General features: G+C 27.5%; 1 protein-coding gene across 4 annotated transcripts in view; it reads right to left on the bottom strand.

Annotated features, from left to right (window-relative positions):
- The window catches only part of LOC132944889 (alpha-1,6-mannosyl-glycoprotein 2-beta-N-acetylglucosaminyltransferase), a 62,281-nt gene that overhangs the window by 9,192 nt on the left and 30,737 nt on the right, over positions 1-22,352 (bottom strand). For 2 of the 4 annotated variants that reach the window (XM_061014424.1, XM_061014423.1), the window contains exons 2-6: positions 4,154-4,309; positions 3,752-3,966; positions 2,957-3,169; positions 2,419-2,660; positions 2,135-2,280 (exon numbers count right to left, since the gene is read on the bottom strand). In XM_061014424.1, coding sequence (XP_060870407.1) covers positions 2,135-2,280; positions 2,419-2,660; positions 2,957-3,169; positions 3,752-3,966; positions 4,154-4,199 — 862 coding nt within the window. In that variant the 5' untranslated portion in view covers positions 4,200-4,309. Of the gene's footprint in view, positions 1-2,134; positions 2,281-2,418; positions 2,661-2,956; positions 3,170-3,751; positions 4,076-4,153; positions 4,310-22,352 lie in introns of those variants that run through there. The other 2 variants (XM_061014422.1, XM_061014425.1) reach the window with 1 other exon arrangement.

Raw genomic sequence — 22,352 nt, 5'->3', positions numbered from 1 at the left:
TTATTGAGTTTAACAAATTCATTTTACTATGAAGAATTTCAAACAATGAAAAAAAATGATATTTTAAAATTTTATTCAACGCTTTCACACGAAGATGTCTGCTTTAAGAGACATTATGATGAAAATGGCAACTGTATTTGGCTCGACGTATATATGTGAACAAATATTTTCACGGATGAAACAAACAAAATCAGTTTATAGATCGCGATTAACGGATGAACACCTTCATTCAATTTTGAGGATTGGAACAACTAAATTCCAACCAGATTTTTCATTATTAGTAAATGAAACACAAGTTCAAATTTCACATTAAAAACATTTTTATATACTTTTTATTTTTATTATTGTATTTTTTATTTATAAATTAATTAAAACCGTATTTTATAATAATTTTACTTTTTTTGGAATATTTTGTTTTATTTTAATAATTTGTAACGGGCCACATGGAATACCTTGGCGGGCCACATGTGGCCCGCAGGCCGCGGGTTGGGCATGACTGATCTAGATGATTCGCTATAATGCTTGTACATTGTATGTACTTGCTACCATCGCGGCCCGAGGACCGTCCGTGTCAATTCTAAGATTTTGAATACAAAGTGTCCTGGTGGCGATAACAACTTCTTTTTTAGATTCTGAGCGGAGCGAGAATGTATTGATTTTACAATGTGAGTTTTTTTTAATTTTTTGTGTCTTTTATCACCGATTGGGGCAGTAAAACTGCTTCGATTTTCTTCAACAGTATCTTGTTTGATGGTAAAGTGAATCTAGTTGGTGCATTCGGAAGGTCAAATATTAAAATTTCCAATAGTTTTAAAAAGCACAGGGAAAAACAAAATAAAAATTAGCTACCGTAAATATATGAAATTTTCACTGGTTGTTTATTCTAACATTTTCTATACACCAACAATTTTTCAAAATATTTTGATTTATTTTGAACTGTTTACGGACATTTTGAATTTTGATTTTTATATTTTCTATAAATGTCAATAAAAATTTATTTTTAGGGTCAAAAAGTGTGGAAATTCATTACGAGGCTCCTGATATATTGTTACAATAGCAGTTGAAAAATATTCAAAACACATTTTTTTATAAGCATTTTAAGTTGAAATTTTGACAAAATTTATCAAATCGAAAATTGAAAAATGATTTTGTAATTAAAAATATATAAAATGTTTAAATTTTATAGCTAAGAATTACAATTTTAAAACAAGGTTCCACGTAAATAGAAAAATAAAATAGGCTGACTGACAGTCTTCTCTCAGGATCGTTTTCCGTATATATAATGATATTATACATGGAATTCAAATTTAACGCCATCCATTACAGTGACCCACGTATAATCTACTGTACAGCAGAATGACACCCACTTGTCCACCTTTTTAAAATTAAAATTACCTTTTTTTCCTTTAAGTCATGAAGTAAATTATTTTTTTTTAAATGTTGATGTATCAAAGTTTAAATTTGAACAAGTGGTTTATGAGTTATTTTTTTGTGTATTAAGAATAGTTCAAAGATGATAGGTTTAGAAGTGGGGGCAATCATGATTCTAAAATTATAGTGATTAATATTAATCTGTTAACAATTTAAATTTTGTGAAAACTGTCCGAATATAATAAGTACCACCTAGATTAAAATATATCACTTAGTTTTTATAGTTTTTAAAACCTTTTTTTAAGAACTATTATTCTTAGTTTAAACATTTTAACAAAGCCAGAAACTACTCGTTCAAATATTGATTTAGATACATCAACATTTTCAAAAAAATCATTGGATTTATGATTAACGATAAAGTAAGTTTAGTTTTTAATTGAAAAAAGGACATTGTCACAACCCACAGGAGTTTAAATTGTGTAAATAATCAGAATTTGCATAAATTCATTATTAAATGTAAAGTGGGGGGGGGGGGGGGGTGGTCAATGCCCAATGGTCATGCTTTGTTCATTCTACCTATATAAATATATTATATTGATATTTTCAAAACTCTCGCGACAAAAATTAACCGACGTATAGTATTCGGTCACCGTTAAAATGTATAGGTAGATACACGATGTATTACCATTTGCCACCACTAAACTCGCCACACATTCAACGCCCTACAGGGGGAAGCGACAAGTCCGTTACATAGTATACATACCCGAGTAATTACTGACGACGTCCAACTCGTTGAACACTCTATTTGCTTTCCACCACCAATGATGTTTAGTTTGGGTGAATTTAGCCTCTCGATAATGACCGTATTGATCCGGATGCATGGCGTTGATACACTTCCGTTTAATCGCACTATTTGCCGCAATGGAAAACAAAAACAGAAAAAAAAAACACACGTGGAAATCATGTTATGAATTATGAGGGTGCAGCGTTTTCAATATTATTGTCATATATTATACAATGAATAATACATTTTATTGGAATAATTACTCTGATTTGGCAATGTCTCTGGGGCAGTCTTCCGGAGATTCACCGGGAAACGAACCCGGATGCGTTTGTATAGAATATGGATAGAATATCTGCATGGTTTTGCAAAAGTCGATCATCTGTATCAGTTCGTTTATTTGTTCGTCATAATGGTCGTGACTGAATATTAGCAACGCGTTTTCGATACCTCGCGCTCTTGCCAAACTCACTATGGTGTGCCGAAGGTACATAATACGCGTGTGGACCTAAATAGTATACAGGCCACAAATGATTTATGACAATATATTACAATAATACCATATAATTTGAGTCCATCATTTTCCAATAGACCGGCATTCAGTGTGCATTCGGAAACGTATAATGAATCTTATATTATGTATAGTTAATAATGATAATGGCAATAATAAAAATAATTAATAACAATAAACACACACACGGCATTTCTGTACGAATTAATTTTAATACACAGGTATGCCTTCAGCGTCTAGGCATATATAAATGTATAATGTATTATATTATATCAAATAATTTAATTGCATACTTGAATGACAATGACTAGAGAATCGTTTTGTAACGGGCCGTATACGTCTTCGTTGAGAACGACCTGTTTGGAGTTTTGCTGATCAATCAGACGTCGTATTTCGGATGCGTTCAGACTGACCGCCGTCGCGATGTGTTCGCTGGCATTTCCGGGCAGTATGGCCTGGTGCGGACGGTCACGCTGGGGCAACGCGACCAAGTACTTGTGCAAATGCTGTATACATAAAATATGCGAATACGAAATTAAAAGACAAAAAAAAAATAAAATAAAATTCGAACAATAGAAATAGAACAATACGTTTTTGCAAAATGTAGCACGCATTCAACGAATTCCGACGAGTTCATCTTGCTAAATTTTGGTTTAATAATAGCGGAGGTTTTGTACAGAATAATAAACTACTGTATCCATTTTATGCTTAAAAAGTCAAACGAAACTACACTTATGGGTGAGCCCTGACATTTAATTCTTAAATCCCCCGAGTATGTGACAAATTTGACTATATCGATTAGTTGTTTTTCAGTCAGATGGAAGCCACATCGAACACTAATAAATACCTATATACCGGGGATCAAATTTAATACACATTCGTTTTAATCAGTTATCACTCTGAACCTAAAAACTTAAAATACATAACCATTTGAATTCGGATATTATACTATGAGGATTACTCTGATAATACATGTTTATTATGGAACTCTTGTATACGCGGCATACGTATTAAGTACACGCAAGGCGTTTATACTGCAATGCAGGTAGGTATAATATTATTATTGTTTGTATGTATATAAATCGCACCTGTGGAACCAGTTGCAACATGGAATCATTAGCATCTAGCAGTCCGTCTGGCTTGGCCAGTATCTGTACCGTCTCGTTGTCGGCCACGTCAGACATATGCATCTGTACCCAGAAGAACGTGAGACAAAATATCAACACGACGGTGCGCAAGCATACGCCGATGCCCAGCTTCCGGCGCACGGCGATGATTTTCTGCCGCAGCGTCCGCACCACGTCTATATTTATATATGCACGATCGCAGAACATATTATAACACCATGTATGTATATTATTATTAGTTACGGCATCGTTATAATATGTAAATATGGGCAATAAACACGCCATCTAATGTTAAAACGATATCATAAGAAAAAATGAGTTATCATATAGATATCATATTATTATGTATTGTAGGTATCCTACCGATCGCCATTCCAAAATTGACTATTTCGGTCACTTTGTCAACCATTTGTTCGCATGTGCCCTGAATGCATGTGCAATGCAAAAGCACAAAAACGACGGACACTGATCGAAAAGTGGTTCATCCGTCGAATGCACGTCCGTAGTGTTATGTCGGTTCTGAAAATGGAAAAAAAAACATTACAATAATGATAGGCGTGCGCATGGGTAGGGTTGATTGGGCTTTAGCCCCACATGAGATTTTTTTATATGTGGGTGGGTTGGTAACTTATGAAGATATGACTAAAAGTAGGTAAGGCTCTTTTAGTTTTTAAACGTTTGTGTTTGCTCGAGAGACTATACAGGGCGATTCATTTAAAATTGAACACTCATTATTTTAAAAAGTGTCATTGTTTAAGAAAATATTTTTTTTATATAACTTCGTAATTTACAAAACAACTTTGTTAATAAAAAATTATATTTTAAAATATTTTTTAATTTTTAAATTATTTTAATGAGAACATAGTTTTAATTTCATATTTCAAAGCAGAATAATAATTTTTTTTGAAGTATTTCGATACATAAAAATCGAATTTAGTGCGAGTAGTTTATGCGTTATTAGTATTTAAGTTTAGTTGAGCGAAGTTGAGTGGTACGGGGTTACCCCGCGAAATGTATGTCCACTACTCCGCTCATCAAAACTTTAAATATTTATATCTCATAAACTAATAGACTTAAAGTCGATTTCCCATGAATAATTTATAACAATAAATAAATATTAATGTTAATTGACAATTTTTAATTTTATATATTATACTTTGAACGTTTTTGAATAAATTGTTTTATTAGATTATATTTGGTTAAAATTTTAAATCAATATTGATGAATTTTGTAGGTGTGAAATAATGAAAACTGATTGTTTACATTTTCCAGTCACCAACGAAAGGGTCACTTAAAAGTTTGTAATGAAAATGTCTATAATTTTTTCTTGTGTAATTATGACAAGGTGGTACGTAGGTGATCACTTTTTAGCCATACCTGACTCAGAGGTCTGCGCACACCTATGACAATAATCACTAGGTTATCGGCAGCCAAAAGTCCGTCTCTATGTAGATACAATACATAGTTTTGTAATAAAATAAATGTAAATGTTACATATTATATTATATTGCAACGTAGTCGGGCACCAATATGAATGTTTAAATAAAAATACAACGTGAACTTGTCTAATTTTCTATAAACACTATTTAATATTGTTCATAATATAATTTTTTTTAATAATATATTAATAACATTTTTGTTTCAATTTGTATTTTGTGGATTAACCCCGGAATTTACTTATTGTCCGTGGTTGCCGTAACACCCTATCCCGCGGATATACCGTGAATTTACTGTATTGTTAAATGTAACCGTAAAACGATTTTCAATTATTAAAAACTAATTTATATGCAAATATGGACTTAACCTAATTGTATAAACCAAGTTGTTTATTAGATTTCCATCATAAAATATAAACAAAAATTATTAATGGATACGCCTAACTATCATCACTATTATCGACCGTCAACTACTATGGTTAATACCTCAATTCAAGCGTCACAATGGTTGATTCATTAATACTTTTTTACGCGCAACATTCGATCGAACAATTACAATAGCCATTTAGTGTTTAATTAACACTTTGATTACCTGTTTTTCTTTTTTAAAAACACAATACATAGTTAAAAAAGAAATTTTATTAATTTTTCTAATATAGAACTTATTTCTCATCGCACTACTTGGAGTACATTACCTATCCTATTAGTTATTTATATACAGTCTTTAAAAATCATATTATAGTTATATACAATTAAATATTCTAAACTTGAGTAAAAAATATTCTGTAACTCGAGATACCTAGGTACATCCAATTTATTTAAATATTGTTATACCTACATTCATATTAATAAGTATTCACACAATATCAAAATACTAACATAGGTACCTATTATACAAAATATGATCGTTAACATTACAGATACATTTTATAGGTAGCGTGTACCTTAAATTATCACAGCAAATATTATAATAGTAAATGATTTAAAACAATGATAAAACAAGTATTATATTTTATACAAATGATCCACGAACATCACACGAAAATTGATTATATTACCTATATCTAGTTGAAATGAATCAAATATGCCTGCATAAGATGTACTTCATTGAATAATCAGGAAAGTGAAATTATTTGGCAAACTACGAACATACCGTGTAACATTGTATTAAAAACCGAGGACATTTCACGGAATGTTGAACGCTGATTAAAAATATATTGACCTTTTCAAATGTCTGTAATAATTACTTGAGAGAATTCAAATCTAAATCTCTATGAAAAAATTACTATTTGGTAAATATACAATTCCACAAAGTAAAATATAGGTAAGGAGTTTTGTAAAGTAATTTCATAAAGTAATTTTTACTTAAAGTACTTGGACAATAAGATTAACCTATTATTGTTATGTTTTGCTAACTATGTACAATAATTAAAATTAAAATAGTACCTATATTATAATATTATAATTTTTAACTTTTTTAGATTCTGAGCGAAGCGATGAATGTATTGATTCTACAATGATGTGTGTTTTTTTTTTTATTTTTTTTTTATTTTTTTTTTTATTTTTGTGTCTGTCATCACCTTTTAGGACAGTAAAAGTGCTTGGATTTTCTTCAATAGTAACTTTTCTGATAGGAAAGTGAATCTAGTTGGCACTTTGGGGGGTCAAATTAAAAATTTCTCAGTAGTTTTCACAAGCGACGTGAAAAACAAAAGAAAAATTAAGGAAAAACGGGAATTTTTACGCAAAATCAGTTTTCGAGAAAATCGATTTTGGTTTTTGGTGTAACTCTAAAACAAATGACCGTAGGGACATGAAATTTTGACTGAATGTTTATATTAGCATTTTCTATACACCATAAAATTGACAAAATATTTTGACTCTTTTTGAGCTGTTAACGGCCATTGTCAGTTTTCAATTTTTTTAGTTTTTTTTTCTATAAATATCAATAAAATTTTATCTGTTGATTAAAAAAGCTTGAAAATTTAATAGAAGGCTCCTAGGTTATTGTTTCAAAGGCAGATGAAAAAAATTAAAAATTCTTAGTCACAGTTTTTAATTATAAGCATTTAAAGTTCAAATTTTGACAAAATACGGAAAAATCACGAAAAATAGCAAATTATTTTGAGTTGAGAATTCATAAAAATTTTTCTTTTTAAATCTAAGATTTGAAAATGTAATATAAGATTACTCATAAGTTTGTCTACATTTATCAAAAAAAAAATGTCTAGAAGAAACTTAAATTAAATTTTTATGAGCGTCTGAAATTTATATTTTTACAACATTTGATATTTACTCGATTTCTCATGTAACAATTTTCTTATTTTATTGTAATTAAAAAACGAATGACTGTAGATACTTGAAAATTTCACTGAATGTTCATATTAGCATTTTCTATACACCATAAAATGTTGAAAATATTTTGACTCTTTTTGAGCTGTTTACGGACATTGTCAGTTTTCAATTTTTTTAGTTTTTTTTTCTATAAATATCAATAAATTTTTATTTGTTGGGTAAAAAAGCGTGAAAATTTAATATAAGGCTCCTGATATATCGTTCTAATAGCAGTTGAAAAATATTAAAAATACATAGGCACAATTTTTTTTTTATAAGCATTTAAAGTTCAAATTTTGACAACATTTATCAAATTTATAATTTATTAATTATTTTGTGATTAAAAATGTATAAAATGTTTAACTTTTATGGCTAAAGATTGAACATTTAAAACAAGGCTCCGAGTAAATAGATTATATATAAATTACTTTATTCACAATAATATCATCAAATATACTTGGTAAAATCATAGGCTGACTGACCGTTTTCGCTCAGAATCGTTTTTCTTTTACAATGATATTATATCATTGAATTCAAATTTAACACCATCCATTACAGTGACCCACTTGTAACCTACTGTACAGCAGAGCGACATCCACTTATCCACCTTTTTATTATTAGATCTTAACTTCAGAGTTTAGACTTGAAATTTTAATAGTACTTATAATATACCCATATATTCGATGAATGTTCGAAATTGAAAAACATTTAGTAATGGTAGTATATATAAGTGTTTTAAGTATAATTAGATGAAAGTAACTAATTTAATTTATTATAATTTAACATAATATAGTAATTTTCAATTTTATAAAAATGTTTTTTTATTTTTATGTGTTTCACATAATATTATGTAATAATAAGGTAAGTTTTTACTTTATTATAAACCTTAACTATCGTTGTTGAAAACTTGAAAGGCTATAAAGGGTATATAGGTATTTTAAGAAAAACTAAATATTCAATTTTATTTTATTTTTTATTTTTTTAATCCTAAGATTCAAAATTTCAATGATTCTATTCAATGAATTTATATATTCATACTATTGAGTACCTACATACTACGGATATTGAAATGTTACCGCGTTACGTTCACGTCATTTGTTAAACGCTCACAGTTATAGTCGTTAGATATAGTGGTTATGTATCAAGAAAGGAAAATAAATAATCGGCAGGCAAATCAGAACAAAAAAAAAAAGAAAACCGCTAATAACAAAATCATACCAAAGTTGCAGTGTACGTAATGAGATGAGATTTCATGGGGTTTTAAGTAGAAATGAGAATTTTTTTTTGCAACCTTTAGTTTCCATTCAATTTAGTTTTGCTCTTGTCCATTTTAGCAAACACCCGGTTTATAGGTATAGTAGTATAGTACATTAAAAATAAATAAATCTCTCCTCCTCTCTCTTTCCATTAGAACAATGTTTCGAGCGTCAATTGCATCGTAAATACCACACATAGTAGAAGAAATGGGTTGCATATGAATACGTAAAAACGACAAAAGTTGATTATCTAAATGCAAAATATAGTTAATATGACTTTTTTTATAATAAACATAAAAACGATATACTGACGACAGGTGAATGGTGATCGAAAGAGCAGTGGCGTAACCAGGATTATGAAATGGGGGAAGGGGGGGGGGTTTATTTAAGTATAGATCAAAACCGAGTTTTTACAGTTTTCGTATATAAATAAATGTAGGGTTCGGGACTTGACTTGTTGCACTAAAAATGATCGAAATATGCTTAAATGTATGCAGCTACATTTTTATATTATTTTTGAAAACATATTACAATTTTGGTAATAAAAAACTAAAAAATAAGTATATAAACATGATAAAAATAATTTATACACGGGTTTACTAATTTTAATATAGGTAGGTACCTATATTGATTAATATGATGAACAGAGATTGCATGTTTTGGACATTTTTAAACTATTGTGAAATAAAACAACTTAATTTTTAAAAATATTGATAATACAAACGTGGTATGCGAACACCGTGAAATCGAACACGTATCTACTGATTTTCATTTCTTCGTACAATCTAGAAGTCAGTTATATAGTTTTAACACAGTTTTGTCACAAAGAGACTTATAAAATCTTACGTATCATATGCGAAAATAGGACCAACTGTAGCCAAGCACCACCAACAACTTTAACAGCCCTCCCAAACATTTACTAAATTTTTTTAAGCTTATTCAATTTTATAATAGTATGGTTTTAGGCTTCGGCTTCCCAAATATCAAAATTAGCACCTATTGTACCTAACCAAACATAATACTTTTAAGATATTTTTCAATGTTATCCAAACATGATTTTTCCCGACAATTGTATGTTTATTTAAGTTAAAAAAAATGCAAAATATGCTAAAAATCGCTGAAATGTGCACTTTTTCTAAAATATGACAAAATATGCAAAAATTTAAACTTTATATTAAATTTTGCCATTTCATAAGACAAATTTATAACTTATCTAAAATAATCTACGACCAACATGCCGAACCCTATAAACAATATATTTATTAGGTGGGCGGGAAATGTCAATGGGGGGGGGGGGGGGGTAAACACCCAAACCCCCCCCCCCCTGGTTAAGCTACTGCGAAAGAGTACACTTGACTATTTGTTACCGGTACTGCGGATTTATGACGACATCGTTGTCTAATCGACCCACGCGTCTACGCCCACGTTATATATAGTAGGCAACTATATAAAGCGTGAATTTACTTTGAACTATTTGTTCAATCAAAATATAATACTATATACGCTCTAATATCAACTAAGAAATATATTAAAGGCAATACTGTAGTACTAATATTAAGTGTAACATATGTACCTAATTTAAAGCTATAATAAATAATGTGTTATGAATAACAATAAAATAAAATAAAAATTAATTAACAAATTGCTTCAAAATTTCTAAAATAATTAAGTTATATATTATGCTATCGAATGATTGAGAACACTTAAAAATAACAAAGAACCTACCGCTGACCCCAAAAAAACCAAAAAAAAGAATATGACTGAGAACGAATTTAAGTGCAACGTTGCCATATCATTTATTTGGCTATTTAAAGATTCATGCCCGTATGCATAAAATAAATATTTTTGAAAAAAGTCATCAATTAATAATTTTTAAAACAATTAAAATATTCATACTTAGGATAATAATCCTTAAATATGGTTTTACAAAAAAATAAACTATATGTAATATTAGATGTAGGTAGTATTTGTTATACTTCAATAATTTTTACAAATTATTTATATTCATAGATCATTAGTAATTACTAACATTTTTAGATGATCATCTAAGACCCCAAATCTACTTAACCTATTTGCTTTTGCCATAGGGCATAGACATATTATTCTTAGTACCTTGACTCTAACTATCATAACTATTTTCAATATTGTTTCTGCTGGAGTTTCAGTTAGAATTTTAATAACAACTAACAATTAACATAATATATTGCTAATTCAATATCAACAAATTATTGTGCTCAAATTATCATTAGATCAAATTTGGCAACGTATAGAAAAAAAATATATCGAACGTTCTCAATCGTGTTACCAAAAATTCCGTTCTCAATCGTATATTTTACCGGTGCCTATTAGGGAGGTAGGTGCGTATAGTTCGATTATTGTAACAGTATTTTAAAAGTGAAACTTTTATTTCTTTTTTTAGCATCTTATCAGTTTTTAGTGTAAAATTCAAAAAATTATCTAAAGTAATTTTGTTAGGTTTAATGCAACGTGCGTGCAGTTTAACAGGTATAAAATAGTTGGGCGTAGAATTGAACATAATCTTATAGTTTTATATTTTTGTACGTTGAGAATTACAGCCCCAAGATGATATTTTTGAGCGATGAAAAACCATCGCCGATGAGCCTTTTCCAATTTTTTCGATAGAATTATTAAACTTCCTTAATAATAAAATAATTTAATGAAAAAACTAATAAATTGGTACTATTTCAAGATAAAATGCAATAGGTACCTAGCTTAGTGCAAAAAAAGACAATAGTTTAAAAAAACCTCCACAATGAATAATTAATCAGAAAATATACTCAAGTATTAAGAACTGAATATTAACTTAATACATAAATTATATAATATATACATTATACATAATTTAAAGGAATGATATTATGTAAGTTCTTAAGTCCAATAAAAATATAATTTTCAATTGAACACAACTCTAATAACATAAAATAACTGTTTTATGTTTGTGGAAAAATGTAAAAAAATAAACAAACTACTAAAACAAAAACGGTTTTTTTTTTTTAAATCAGGATACCAATAATTTAGATTCCTGAACATTATTTACTTAAAATATATATAGTTTATTTGTACTGAAACAATCAAAAAAATCATATATTTTATATAATATATTATGTATGTTTAAATTGTATAAATTTATATTTATGATATTTATACATTTGAGACCAAAAAAAGTTTAATTGAAGCGTAAAAAAATTAGCATTTTTTAATTGAGGCATAAATATTTTTGAATTTTTCTATCTAAAGTATAGAGTAGATATATAGAAAAATAGTAAAGCATTTATGCTTAGACATACGTGAAAAAAAATTATTTCTTCTAAGTTACTATTATATGCTGCATAATAATTATGTCTATTTTACTTATTATTATTATTGTTATATATTCTTCAAAATATCTCAAGTATTATACATTTTATAAAAAGTTTCCAGAACAATTAAAATACTTTGATACAGTTTTTCTTAAATTTATTATGATTTCAAAATGTAATATTCATAAGAATGAACGATTATTTTTAAGTAATTTATGTGACAATTTAAGTTCTTAAACGAACATCAATTAAATTAAATCTGGAGTTTTAACGTAACATAAGTTAAAATTTTCATTAAACACAAATTATTTTAAATAATGAATAACTCTGTACGTCCGATAAAATAATTTACTTTAATTAATGAATAATGAAACATATTAATTATTGTAAATAAACAAACTAAATAACCAACAAAAGATTAACCAATAAACCATTCAACTTTGCACTTATATATAATAACTCAATTTAACATAAAACAAACTGTTTTGAAGATAATAGATATAATATGAAATATAGCTTACATTATCCAGATTCAAGTCACTATCATTTATAGTTATAAACACTAGGTAATTAAACAATGGCTGTCATCTCTATTATTACGTACCTATAGGTTATGAAAGAGTAAATACTGTAATATTCAATTTTTATAAACCTAATAGATATTCAATAGATATTAACTTCCTCAAACAGTTTTTAATACTCAATAAGACAATAACTATTGATTAGTAGTATCTACCATACCAAACATTTTATTTTAAAGTAATAATATAAAATTTTAATGAATATCAATTAATTTCATATTTAAATTGAATACAAGGTTAATTTACTCCAATAATAACTACACAAAATACATCAATCAGTTAAAATAGGTATACAATTAAAGTGTTGGTATGAGGTTACTATTTAGCCACATAATATATCTTTATTATTATTAAAACCATAAATCTCGAGGGTGCTATTAAGTACCTACCTATAAATATATTTACTAAACGATGATCTTTTTTTATATAATTCAAGTACCTATTTAGAACAATTCCAATGATAAAAGACAACCAATTTCTATTTAAATTTTAAATAAAATGAAACTAATTATAATTAGTTATTTGTATCCTTGACATTTTATACTTTTAAATATTAAATTCATCCAAATTATGAACACATTTTCCTCGCCACTTTAGTAATGTCATTATCAAACAGAAACCTAATGACATTGAAACAATTAAAATAACTTACATATTTTTCATTTAAAAGAGAAAAACTTATTTTTATAACAATAGTTAAAAAAAAACAAAAACCACAAGTACCTATGAAATTTAATTACGATTTAAACACAAAATCTAGTGTCCTTAATCAACTTGTTGTCGTTCATTAAATTAAATACACTTTTCCGGTATGCATGATAAACCGTTAGTTTAGTATAATACCAAAAAAATATAATCATGTAATATTTATGTAATAAATAATAAAATTAAAAACTATCATAATAAAAAAATTGGTTGTTGAACATTCAAGTGTTTTCCAATTTCAAAACAATCATAAATTTATGAAGAAAAACAGTTCTGAGCCAAACTCGGTTTACTAAAAATATGGTCTCTATTTTATTAAAAATCACTTAATTTATAGAGTACCTAATCAATTCTCAACTAATGTAGAAGTGAAAATTAAAATGTTTAGCCTCAAAAAGAGTTTTACGATAGCTTCGTAAAATATTAATAAAATTAAGTCCTAGTAAAACCAATATTATGGTCTATGGATCCCTTGCTTCACTCGGAGTATAAAAATATTTCATGATTCAAAAATCTACAATTTTAATTAGAACAAAAAAATGGTAAAAAATTAATTTGTGGTCATTTCATTATAAATTAAAGCATTTAAATACGATTCATTCTGAATTTTCATTCCTGTCAAACCTATACAAAATATAATATGACATTATTATACTCTACTCTATAAATTAAAGTTTTAAAATAGTTATACAATCTCCAAAACTAAAAGTATACTCACCACAACAAAAAGTATATTGTATAGTACTTCACAGAATCGAATAAAGTCTATTATTTTAATTGTGTTAGTCAATACTTTAAAACCATTTTCAGGGTGGGACAGACTATATTATTCAACGTAAAACAAAAGTACGTTACAAAGCCATAAATAAATAAAACCTAAACAAAACGAATAAAGTACAACTGTACAGTGTGTCAGTGTACATTGTACAAGTTAAAATACCTTATCGGATAAACCACGTATTTTCGGCGTCGGACGTCAATTATTTATCTATTTTTCTAGTTATCAGCGTGTTATTATTTATTATAAAAATGAAATAACTAATAAGTCAATGATCTCATTGGTGACATTTTCGAAAAAATATTGTTGTACAAATAAAAACTGCGTTCGAAATTTCTGATTTCCAGCCTCTTTCTTTATGAATATAAATATATTTCTCTAATGATCAGGGATCCTCGACCACTCACGACCACTTTTAGGTGCATCACCAATAAATTATATAGGGTGGCCAACACCACATTATAAAATATATGCGTGAACTTACAGAAGAAAAATAAATTTTGAATGACATGACAAAATTAAATTTTTTATTTGGTGCTAGTCACATTAAAAAGTAGAAAATCTATAATATAGTCGAACTTGGATTTATGGGACATGCGCTTATGATTTTCAACAACAATAATTTCTAAAAACAGCAAAATTATAGAAGTGTAACAAATACGCAAATTTACAAAATTTGGACTTCTATATAACAACATATATGCATCATCATAATATATATTTGTAAAAATCAAATCAAAGTTATTTACCCCGTGAATACCGAAATTAAACTGTAAATCAAAATTCACCAAAACAATATGTTATATCGGTGTGCGTTATTAGATATCTGTTTACACCTACTATTATAATAATATATATAAGAACATTATTTGGCGGTCTAACCTCTGTCATTGTCAGGAAGGCTGAGATATCGCTTTGATTGGGGGACGAAGGGGGTAAAACAACTAGAGAAATTTGCATTTTAACCCCGTGCACGGACAGTTTAACGCTTGCCGGGCGCACAAAACCTGGAAACACCCCCTCCTCACAACCTCGACCAACCCTTCCACTTGCACCTGAACCCCTAGCCGAATTCGCGGGCGGCGCAGCGTTCCAAACAACCGTTGTCACGACAACCCAGCAGTTCAATGTATATAATAATATAATATAACTCAGCACACCGTCTTCGTCTTCGCCGCCGCCACCCGCGTAAATCTACGCGCATATTGTTCCGACAGCGCGGCACGAACTGCAAACTGCACGGATGTCCGCACCACACCGCTGCAGCGGCGATGGCAAAAGTCGACAGACAACGCCACCACCGTCTGCCGATCACTGTCGTTAGATTATATGTTATCATTTACTGTATCATATATATATAGGGTGTTACATCGAGCAAGCTCATTCACATTGTACTCTTTAGTTGTGCATTTGTATAAAAATTCTTTTATCAAATGTTTAAGTATAACAAGATCCAAGAGGCTATATTTTCTGCTTATATTTTTTAAGCCATTTAGGGAGTGTCTGTGGCAATACAAAATTATTATTTCAAACTATAACTTCCCAATTTCCACCTCAACAATGTACAGTTAAAGAGGTTTTTAATTAACAAAAAGATTTTTTTGTCTACGAGTACTATTTTAAAGTTTAGTATAGAAAAAAAAATCGAATTATTTTAAAATACAATTTGTAATAGTAGATACCCACATCGTTTTTTTTTTAACCTAGGAAGTTCTCTTTTTTATATAGGTATCTTGTAGAATTCAAGTGTACTTCGTGAATGAGTATGTCACCGTAATGGATGTGTTAAATTTGAATTCAATGGTAAATCGTACGATTGTCGATATTGCAAATGAAAAACGATTCTGAGCTTCTATTAGTAATAAACGACGGTAGGTTAATCTAATTTTTGCAAAATAACATCGCAATTATACTATACAATAATTTATAATTTTATTGTTCTAATTATTTTGAAAAGTAGTGCGAATTTTTTACTTAAGAGCTCCAAAGTTCCAATATTTAATTACATTTTTTACCAGAAACTACCCTAAAAGTAGATGGTTAAAGCATTTTCACTACACCTAAAGGTGACTTAAAATACAAAAACACACATACACCCATCATTATAAAACAATATATTCATTGCTTCGTTCAAAATCTAAAAATCAGAATTTGAATAACTTAACAATTAAAGGATAAAATGGGAGTGAACAATGAGCATGCTTAAAAAATCACCCTGTATATTATGATACGATACATATTCCGAAAGTTTTAATAGCGCTACTACGACGCAGCGTAACATTCTAATAAGCTGGGTAATATGTTAGAAATACGCACAAAAAGTTGTAGTTAAAAAACTGACTGCACTCAATCGATAATAATGTACCTATACTGCAGGGTAATTTTGCAATTTTTATTTTTATTTATGAGGGTTAACTATATAATTGGGTGATTATAATAATAAAGTATTGTGATATCGATACCTTTGCTCGTGTTTAAGTTCTACGATTTGATCAAGAGCTAGGATGCTACACACGGAAATAAAACAGACCAACGTCTGATGGAGTGCACTGTTAGGTGTTTTTATTACACTGTAAATTAAATGTAATTTATTGTAATGATTATTGTAATTTATTTAAAATGAGAATTTTATAATAAATGATAATCAATAATAAAAATAATAGTTATTATAATAATTACACTGCACTGACTTACGCGCAGAGGTGACCCAAGCGAGATGATTACTCAACGCTCGGTCTTCGGTGTCGAGCTGCAATTCGTACGTAATTAACTGAAATGCGTGTTAAGACTTAAACCGTTTGTGGCGTTATTTTTCTATAGGTACGCTCTTATACTCAAATTGTATAAAAAAAACGCTTGCCAAGTCAGGGATCGGCATGTAAACTTTCTTGATTTTTATATTTAGAAATTTATTAACTAATATCACACCCAAGCGGTATAACAAATTGAATCCAGAAAAATGTCGGTGTGAACAGCCCCACAAAAAATCGTTTTCATTTTCATTTAGTGAGATAGATCTCTGAAACCGGATAGCGGATTTCGTTGTTTGGAGTCTTGTAGTCTTGTTAGACTCACATTGGTTAGGAAAAATGCAGTGAAGATTTTCAGAACTTTATATTTAATAGTAAATTCACTACAGAACATTAAAAAAAAATTAAAACAAATTTTATTGGGCGTTGTTTGATGTTTTTCAGCTTTACAGCTTTGTAGTGAATTAACGATTGGAGATAAAGTTCTGAAAATCTTCACTGCACTTCTCCTAACCAATGTGAATCTAACAAGACCCCAAACAACAAAATCCGTTCTCCAGTTTCGGAAATCTACCTCGTTAAATGAAAATCTAGCGAAAAATAACTTTTTTTTTATCTGTAAAAGTCTAAAAAATTAAATAATTTTTTTAAAAAAATTTTAATTCCACATTTAGTATCTACTTGATAATTATTTTTTAATGAGTTATCAACCAACTTTCTAGCTAAATTAAAAAGTTGACATTTTGGGACTGTTCACGACAGCGTTTTTATGGATTCAAGTGGTTATACCGCCTGGGTGTGATATAAAATCTCTCATTAATATTTTATATTAAAGCTAGCTAAATTACCCTCCTACTCATCATTACTGAGTTACATTTTTATTATTTTCCTCTTTAACACAAATTCTTGAAGTTTTCAAAATTCAGACTTTTTTTATTTCAATTACCATACTTACTTGATTAAAAGTCAAGAAAGTAAAAATATGTCTTTTACAATGACTACTAGTTTTTAAATTGTACATAAATTCAATAAGTCGTTATTTTACTCCCACTATTGACAATACGCAAGATGCACCTTAAAGCTATAAAAAGGCTAGTTCTTTTGTTTTTAGATTTTTAATATAAAGTCTAAAGTATTTTACTCCTTAATTTTTTTACGTCTTTAGAAATTTTACAAGTATCAGTTTGATTTCTAGAAATATTTTAGAACTTTAACTCGTTATACCACATAAAATTAAATTATGCTACCATGCCTATAGGCCTATAATCACATAATTTCGTTTACATTCTTAGTTGGAAATAAGCATAGTTATGAATAGTCAAAACCTAAAATATGAAGTAAAAAAATTAAGAATTTTTTTTAAATTCGTTTATGGTTTAAATAATATACTGAGACATTACTATAGATAATAATTTAAGTTTTTCATGACATTTTCAAATTATATTTATTTCAATTCTTCACTTATAGATTTACAAAAAAGCCATGGTATTTAAAGTATCATCAGAATTAAATTTTAAATCTAAATATAGCCTAATGAGCTACTAAAACGTTTGTATAGATACTCATTTATCCTAAAAATTATAAGAGACAAACACACAAAAAACACATTTAAAATTAAAACCATCTGCTCAGAATATAAAATATATTTTAAATACTATTTTTAATTTTACTAAGCACTTCATGAATGATTAATGAACATATTATAATATGACGTACTAATCCACTTTCATGTAGATATACATAATATATTATACTATACAGTGCCTACACAGTGTTTTGGTGTGTAATTGCTAAAGTTAATTTTGAATGTAATTATGTAATATATTAATATATTATTTTAAAAGTTTCTATACCTATATTTTATTATGATTTACATAAAAGTAATTTAAAAAAAATAATAATAACACGTTAGGTATTTTTATATTTCAAATATATTATGGTATGGTTATAAAAAATCCCATGTACAATATCTAGAGTATTTAAAAATTAAAATAAAGAGAAGCAGAAGTAATATTCAATACTGAGACAACTGACAATGATTAAAGACTTATCAATTAGTAAATTATTTTGAGTTGAGAATTCATAAAAATTTTTCTTTTTAAATCTAAGATTTGAAAATGTAATGGGTACAAGATTCTTCATAAGTTTGTCTACAAGCAAATCAAATTAAATTTTGATGAGCGTTTGAAATTCATATTTTTACAACATTTGATATTCACTCGATTTCTCATGTAACGATTTTATTATTTTATTGTAATTAAAAAAACGAATGACTGTAGATACTTGAAAATTTCACTAAATATTTATATTAGCATTTTCTACACACGATAAAATTTTAAAAATAATTTGACTCTTTTTGAGCTGTTTACGGACATTGTAGGTTTTCAATTTTCTTAGTTTTTTTTTCTATAAATATCAATAAAATTGTATTTGTTGGGTAAAAAGCGTGAAGAATCAATGCATGGCTCCTGATATATTATTACAATAGTAGTTGAAAAATATTAAAAATACATAGGCACAATTTTTTTTTATAAGAATTTAAAGTTCAAATTTTGACAAAATTTCTTAGATTTAAAATTTAATAGAATTTTTAGGATATCATTTTATAAAAGACCAATAATAATCTTAAAAATCCAAACAAAACTGTTTTTGTGGAAGTTAATGCCATAATGTCTCTATACCAATTTTGCTACCATGAACAATAATAATTATAACAATATAATATATTATAGTATATACAAAATTATTCACCAAACATGCTCAACTGGTCAATATGGTTTTTGAGTATATTTAAAAATTCCAAAAATCAAAATTTGAAATAAATTTATTATTAAAAGAAAAATAGGGGTTAGCATGCTTAGTGAATCACCCTGTAATCTGTATATAACAATAGTTATTATAGTATTATTACTATTATAGTTTAACTACAATTTTGTTTCAAAAAAAAAAAAATGTAATTTGCAGTTGTTGTAATTTTAAATTCAAAAATTTGTTATGTATAATTTACTGTTCTGTTTTATTATGCAATTTACAAACCGGTTACTCTTTTTTAGAGGCACATGTATAAGCACACGTTAAATAAGATTACCTAGTTAATATAATATATATATAGCTTGGTTGGTAATGTTGGTATAAGACGTTTCCCGGGTATTTCTTGCTATAATTGAGTAATACTGTAATATTTAAAAAAAATAAGGGCATTATAAAAAAGACTATTGCCCGACAATTATATTAAAAACATATTTATAATAAATACAGGATGACCGGTTTAATACCTACTCATAATGACACTCAAGTGTCTAAGTTAAATCTATCAACCCGTATTAATATAGCCATATAAAAATTAATCCCCACACTATAAATTAAATATAGGTAAATGAAGTTATTGTAATACACTAACGCAGCTATTACATTGTTATTTTCGTTTTAACAATCATGTTTGTATATCCTTGTCTATGCTATCCTTATTACTTATTGTTTTTATTTTGTAAACAGATTGAATATATATATTATAGGTATACCTATTTAAATAATTATAAAAAATACAATTCCATCGAATAAAAAATTTTAAAAAAATAGTTATGATAATATTAGGGTACTTTTCGTCCATCGTATACTTCTGCAGAGCCAATTAGCTGCCGGTGGAAATCTCGATTCCGTTATCGTACTCCGAACTATTTAATATTTATTTTAGGTTTATATTTGTTCTTTATACAGCAGATATATTTGATAATTATAATAAATATATTTGTATTATTATACAATAATTAGGTATATTTCTTCATTTTCTGAAACGATGAATAAATATAGAATAAGTGATGAATATAATATGTATTTAACATATTAGCATTGATTACAAATACTAGTATTTACAATCAATGATATTAGGTAAGAATTCAGTTAGGTATAATATGTAATTACCAATCAACGAATCACAATATTTCGTAAGTTTAGAACAAGCTGGTTTTGATAATATCAATATATTATATTTTGTGTAAAAAACAGACAAATGACTATATCAAATTATTTTTTCTGTGTAGTTAACATTTAAAAAATCTATTTTTACAACTTACGCAGGATAAAACTTCAAACAAGTTTTGTCAATAGACTATTACTGAGAATATAATCTTATAAAAATAACTAAGTATAAAAAAAACGGTTTAAAGAAAAACAAAACTCTAAAATTTTAGACTCAAAGAAACAAAAACTTGAACAAATTATTTTAAAATAAAATATGTGTAGGTAAACTTATGTATTTGAAATATTCTTCAACATAACTCGATAACTGATGAGAAATTAAAAAAGATGGATTGATTGATATTAAGAACAAAAGTGAGTTTAATAAATTGCGATCGACATTAAAGACAGGTATAGTAAATTAAATACAAAAAAATCAAAGGCTATTTAATATTATTAAATAGTGCCATAGTCGGAAAATCGGTAAATTTAGTTAAGAGTTTATGACACATTTATGAGAAATTTAAATACGTGATTATAATATTATCATTATATTATGATATATTAAAATAAATGATATACAAAATATAGGTACTACTACTAGGTAACCTACTCATAAATAATATTATTGCACACCGATAACCATTTTAATTATTTGTATTTCTATTAGGTGTTTTACGGAGTGTTATATTTATGTCGTATACTTAGGTTGTAAACAATGAGTTTTTATTACTTGTTTTCAACATAAAGACCATTGTGCGTCTGCGAGATCTTTGAAATTGTGAAATCGATTATAATTTTACCTATTTAACTTGCATATGTAATCCCATATTATCATAAAATATTAAAATATATTTAAGACACTACCACAATGATTTAATAATCATTAATTTTAATTTTTAACCATACATTTAATTATATAGTTAGTCTAGCCTTTCGTACAAGACAGGAAATAAATCTTGGAATATAAAATATATGATTGTCAATTAAGTAATATTATATATATATTTGTATCATTGTAAAACCACAACGTTCCTCTAGCTTCACCAAGTCTATGCCAACATAATTTCAAATTTTTATAAATACCTAATATTACAGGAACAGTAAATTTAAACAAACATATTAACATAATATTTACTTTAAAAAATATGTGTTAATAATCTTTTAAATCATAAACTATTTACCTATTTCCAATGTAGGTACCTACATTAAACACGAATACGGTACGTGTTAATACAGTAGACAAATAAAAAATAATAATGCACAAACAAAATGCCTCGTTTAGTGAATAATTAGTATATTCAATATTTACAAACTTGAAAATAATTATTTAAATTAGCGTTAGACCTTGCTTTAGATACAAAACTGTATATATTATGTGCTGTGGAATGAAGTAAAACATTAATATGAATCATAATATCATAAATATGAATTAACTAATTTAA

This window comes from Metopolophium dirhodum, chromosome 5, assembly GCF_019925205.1.
Source record: "Metopolophium dirhodum isolate CAU chromosome 5, ASM1992520v1, whole genome shotgun sequence".
Taxonomy (NCBI): Eukaryota; Metazoa; Arthropoda; class Insecta; order Hemiptera; family Aphididae; genus Metopolophium; species Metopolophium dirhodum.
Note: the sequence above shows the minus strand (reverse complement) of the source record. Positions and strands in the feature narration are given on the sequence as shown.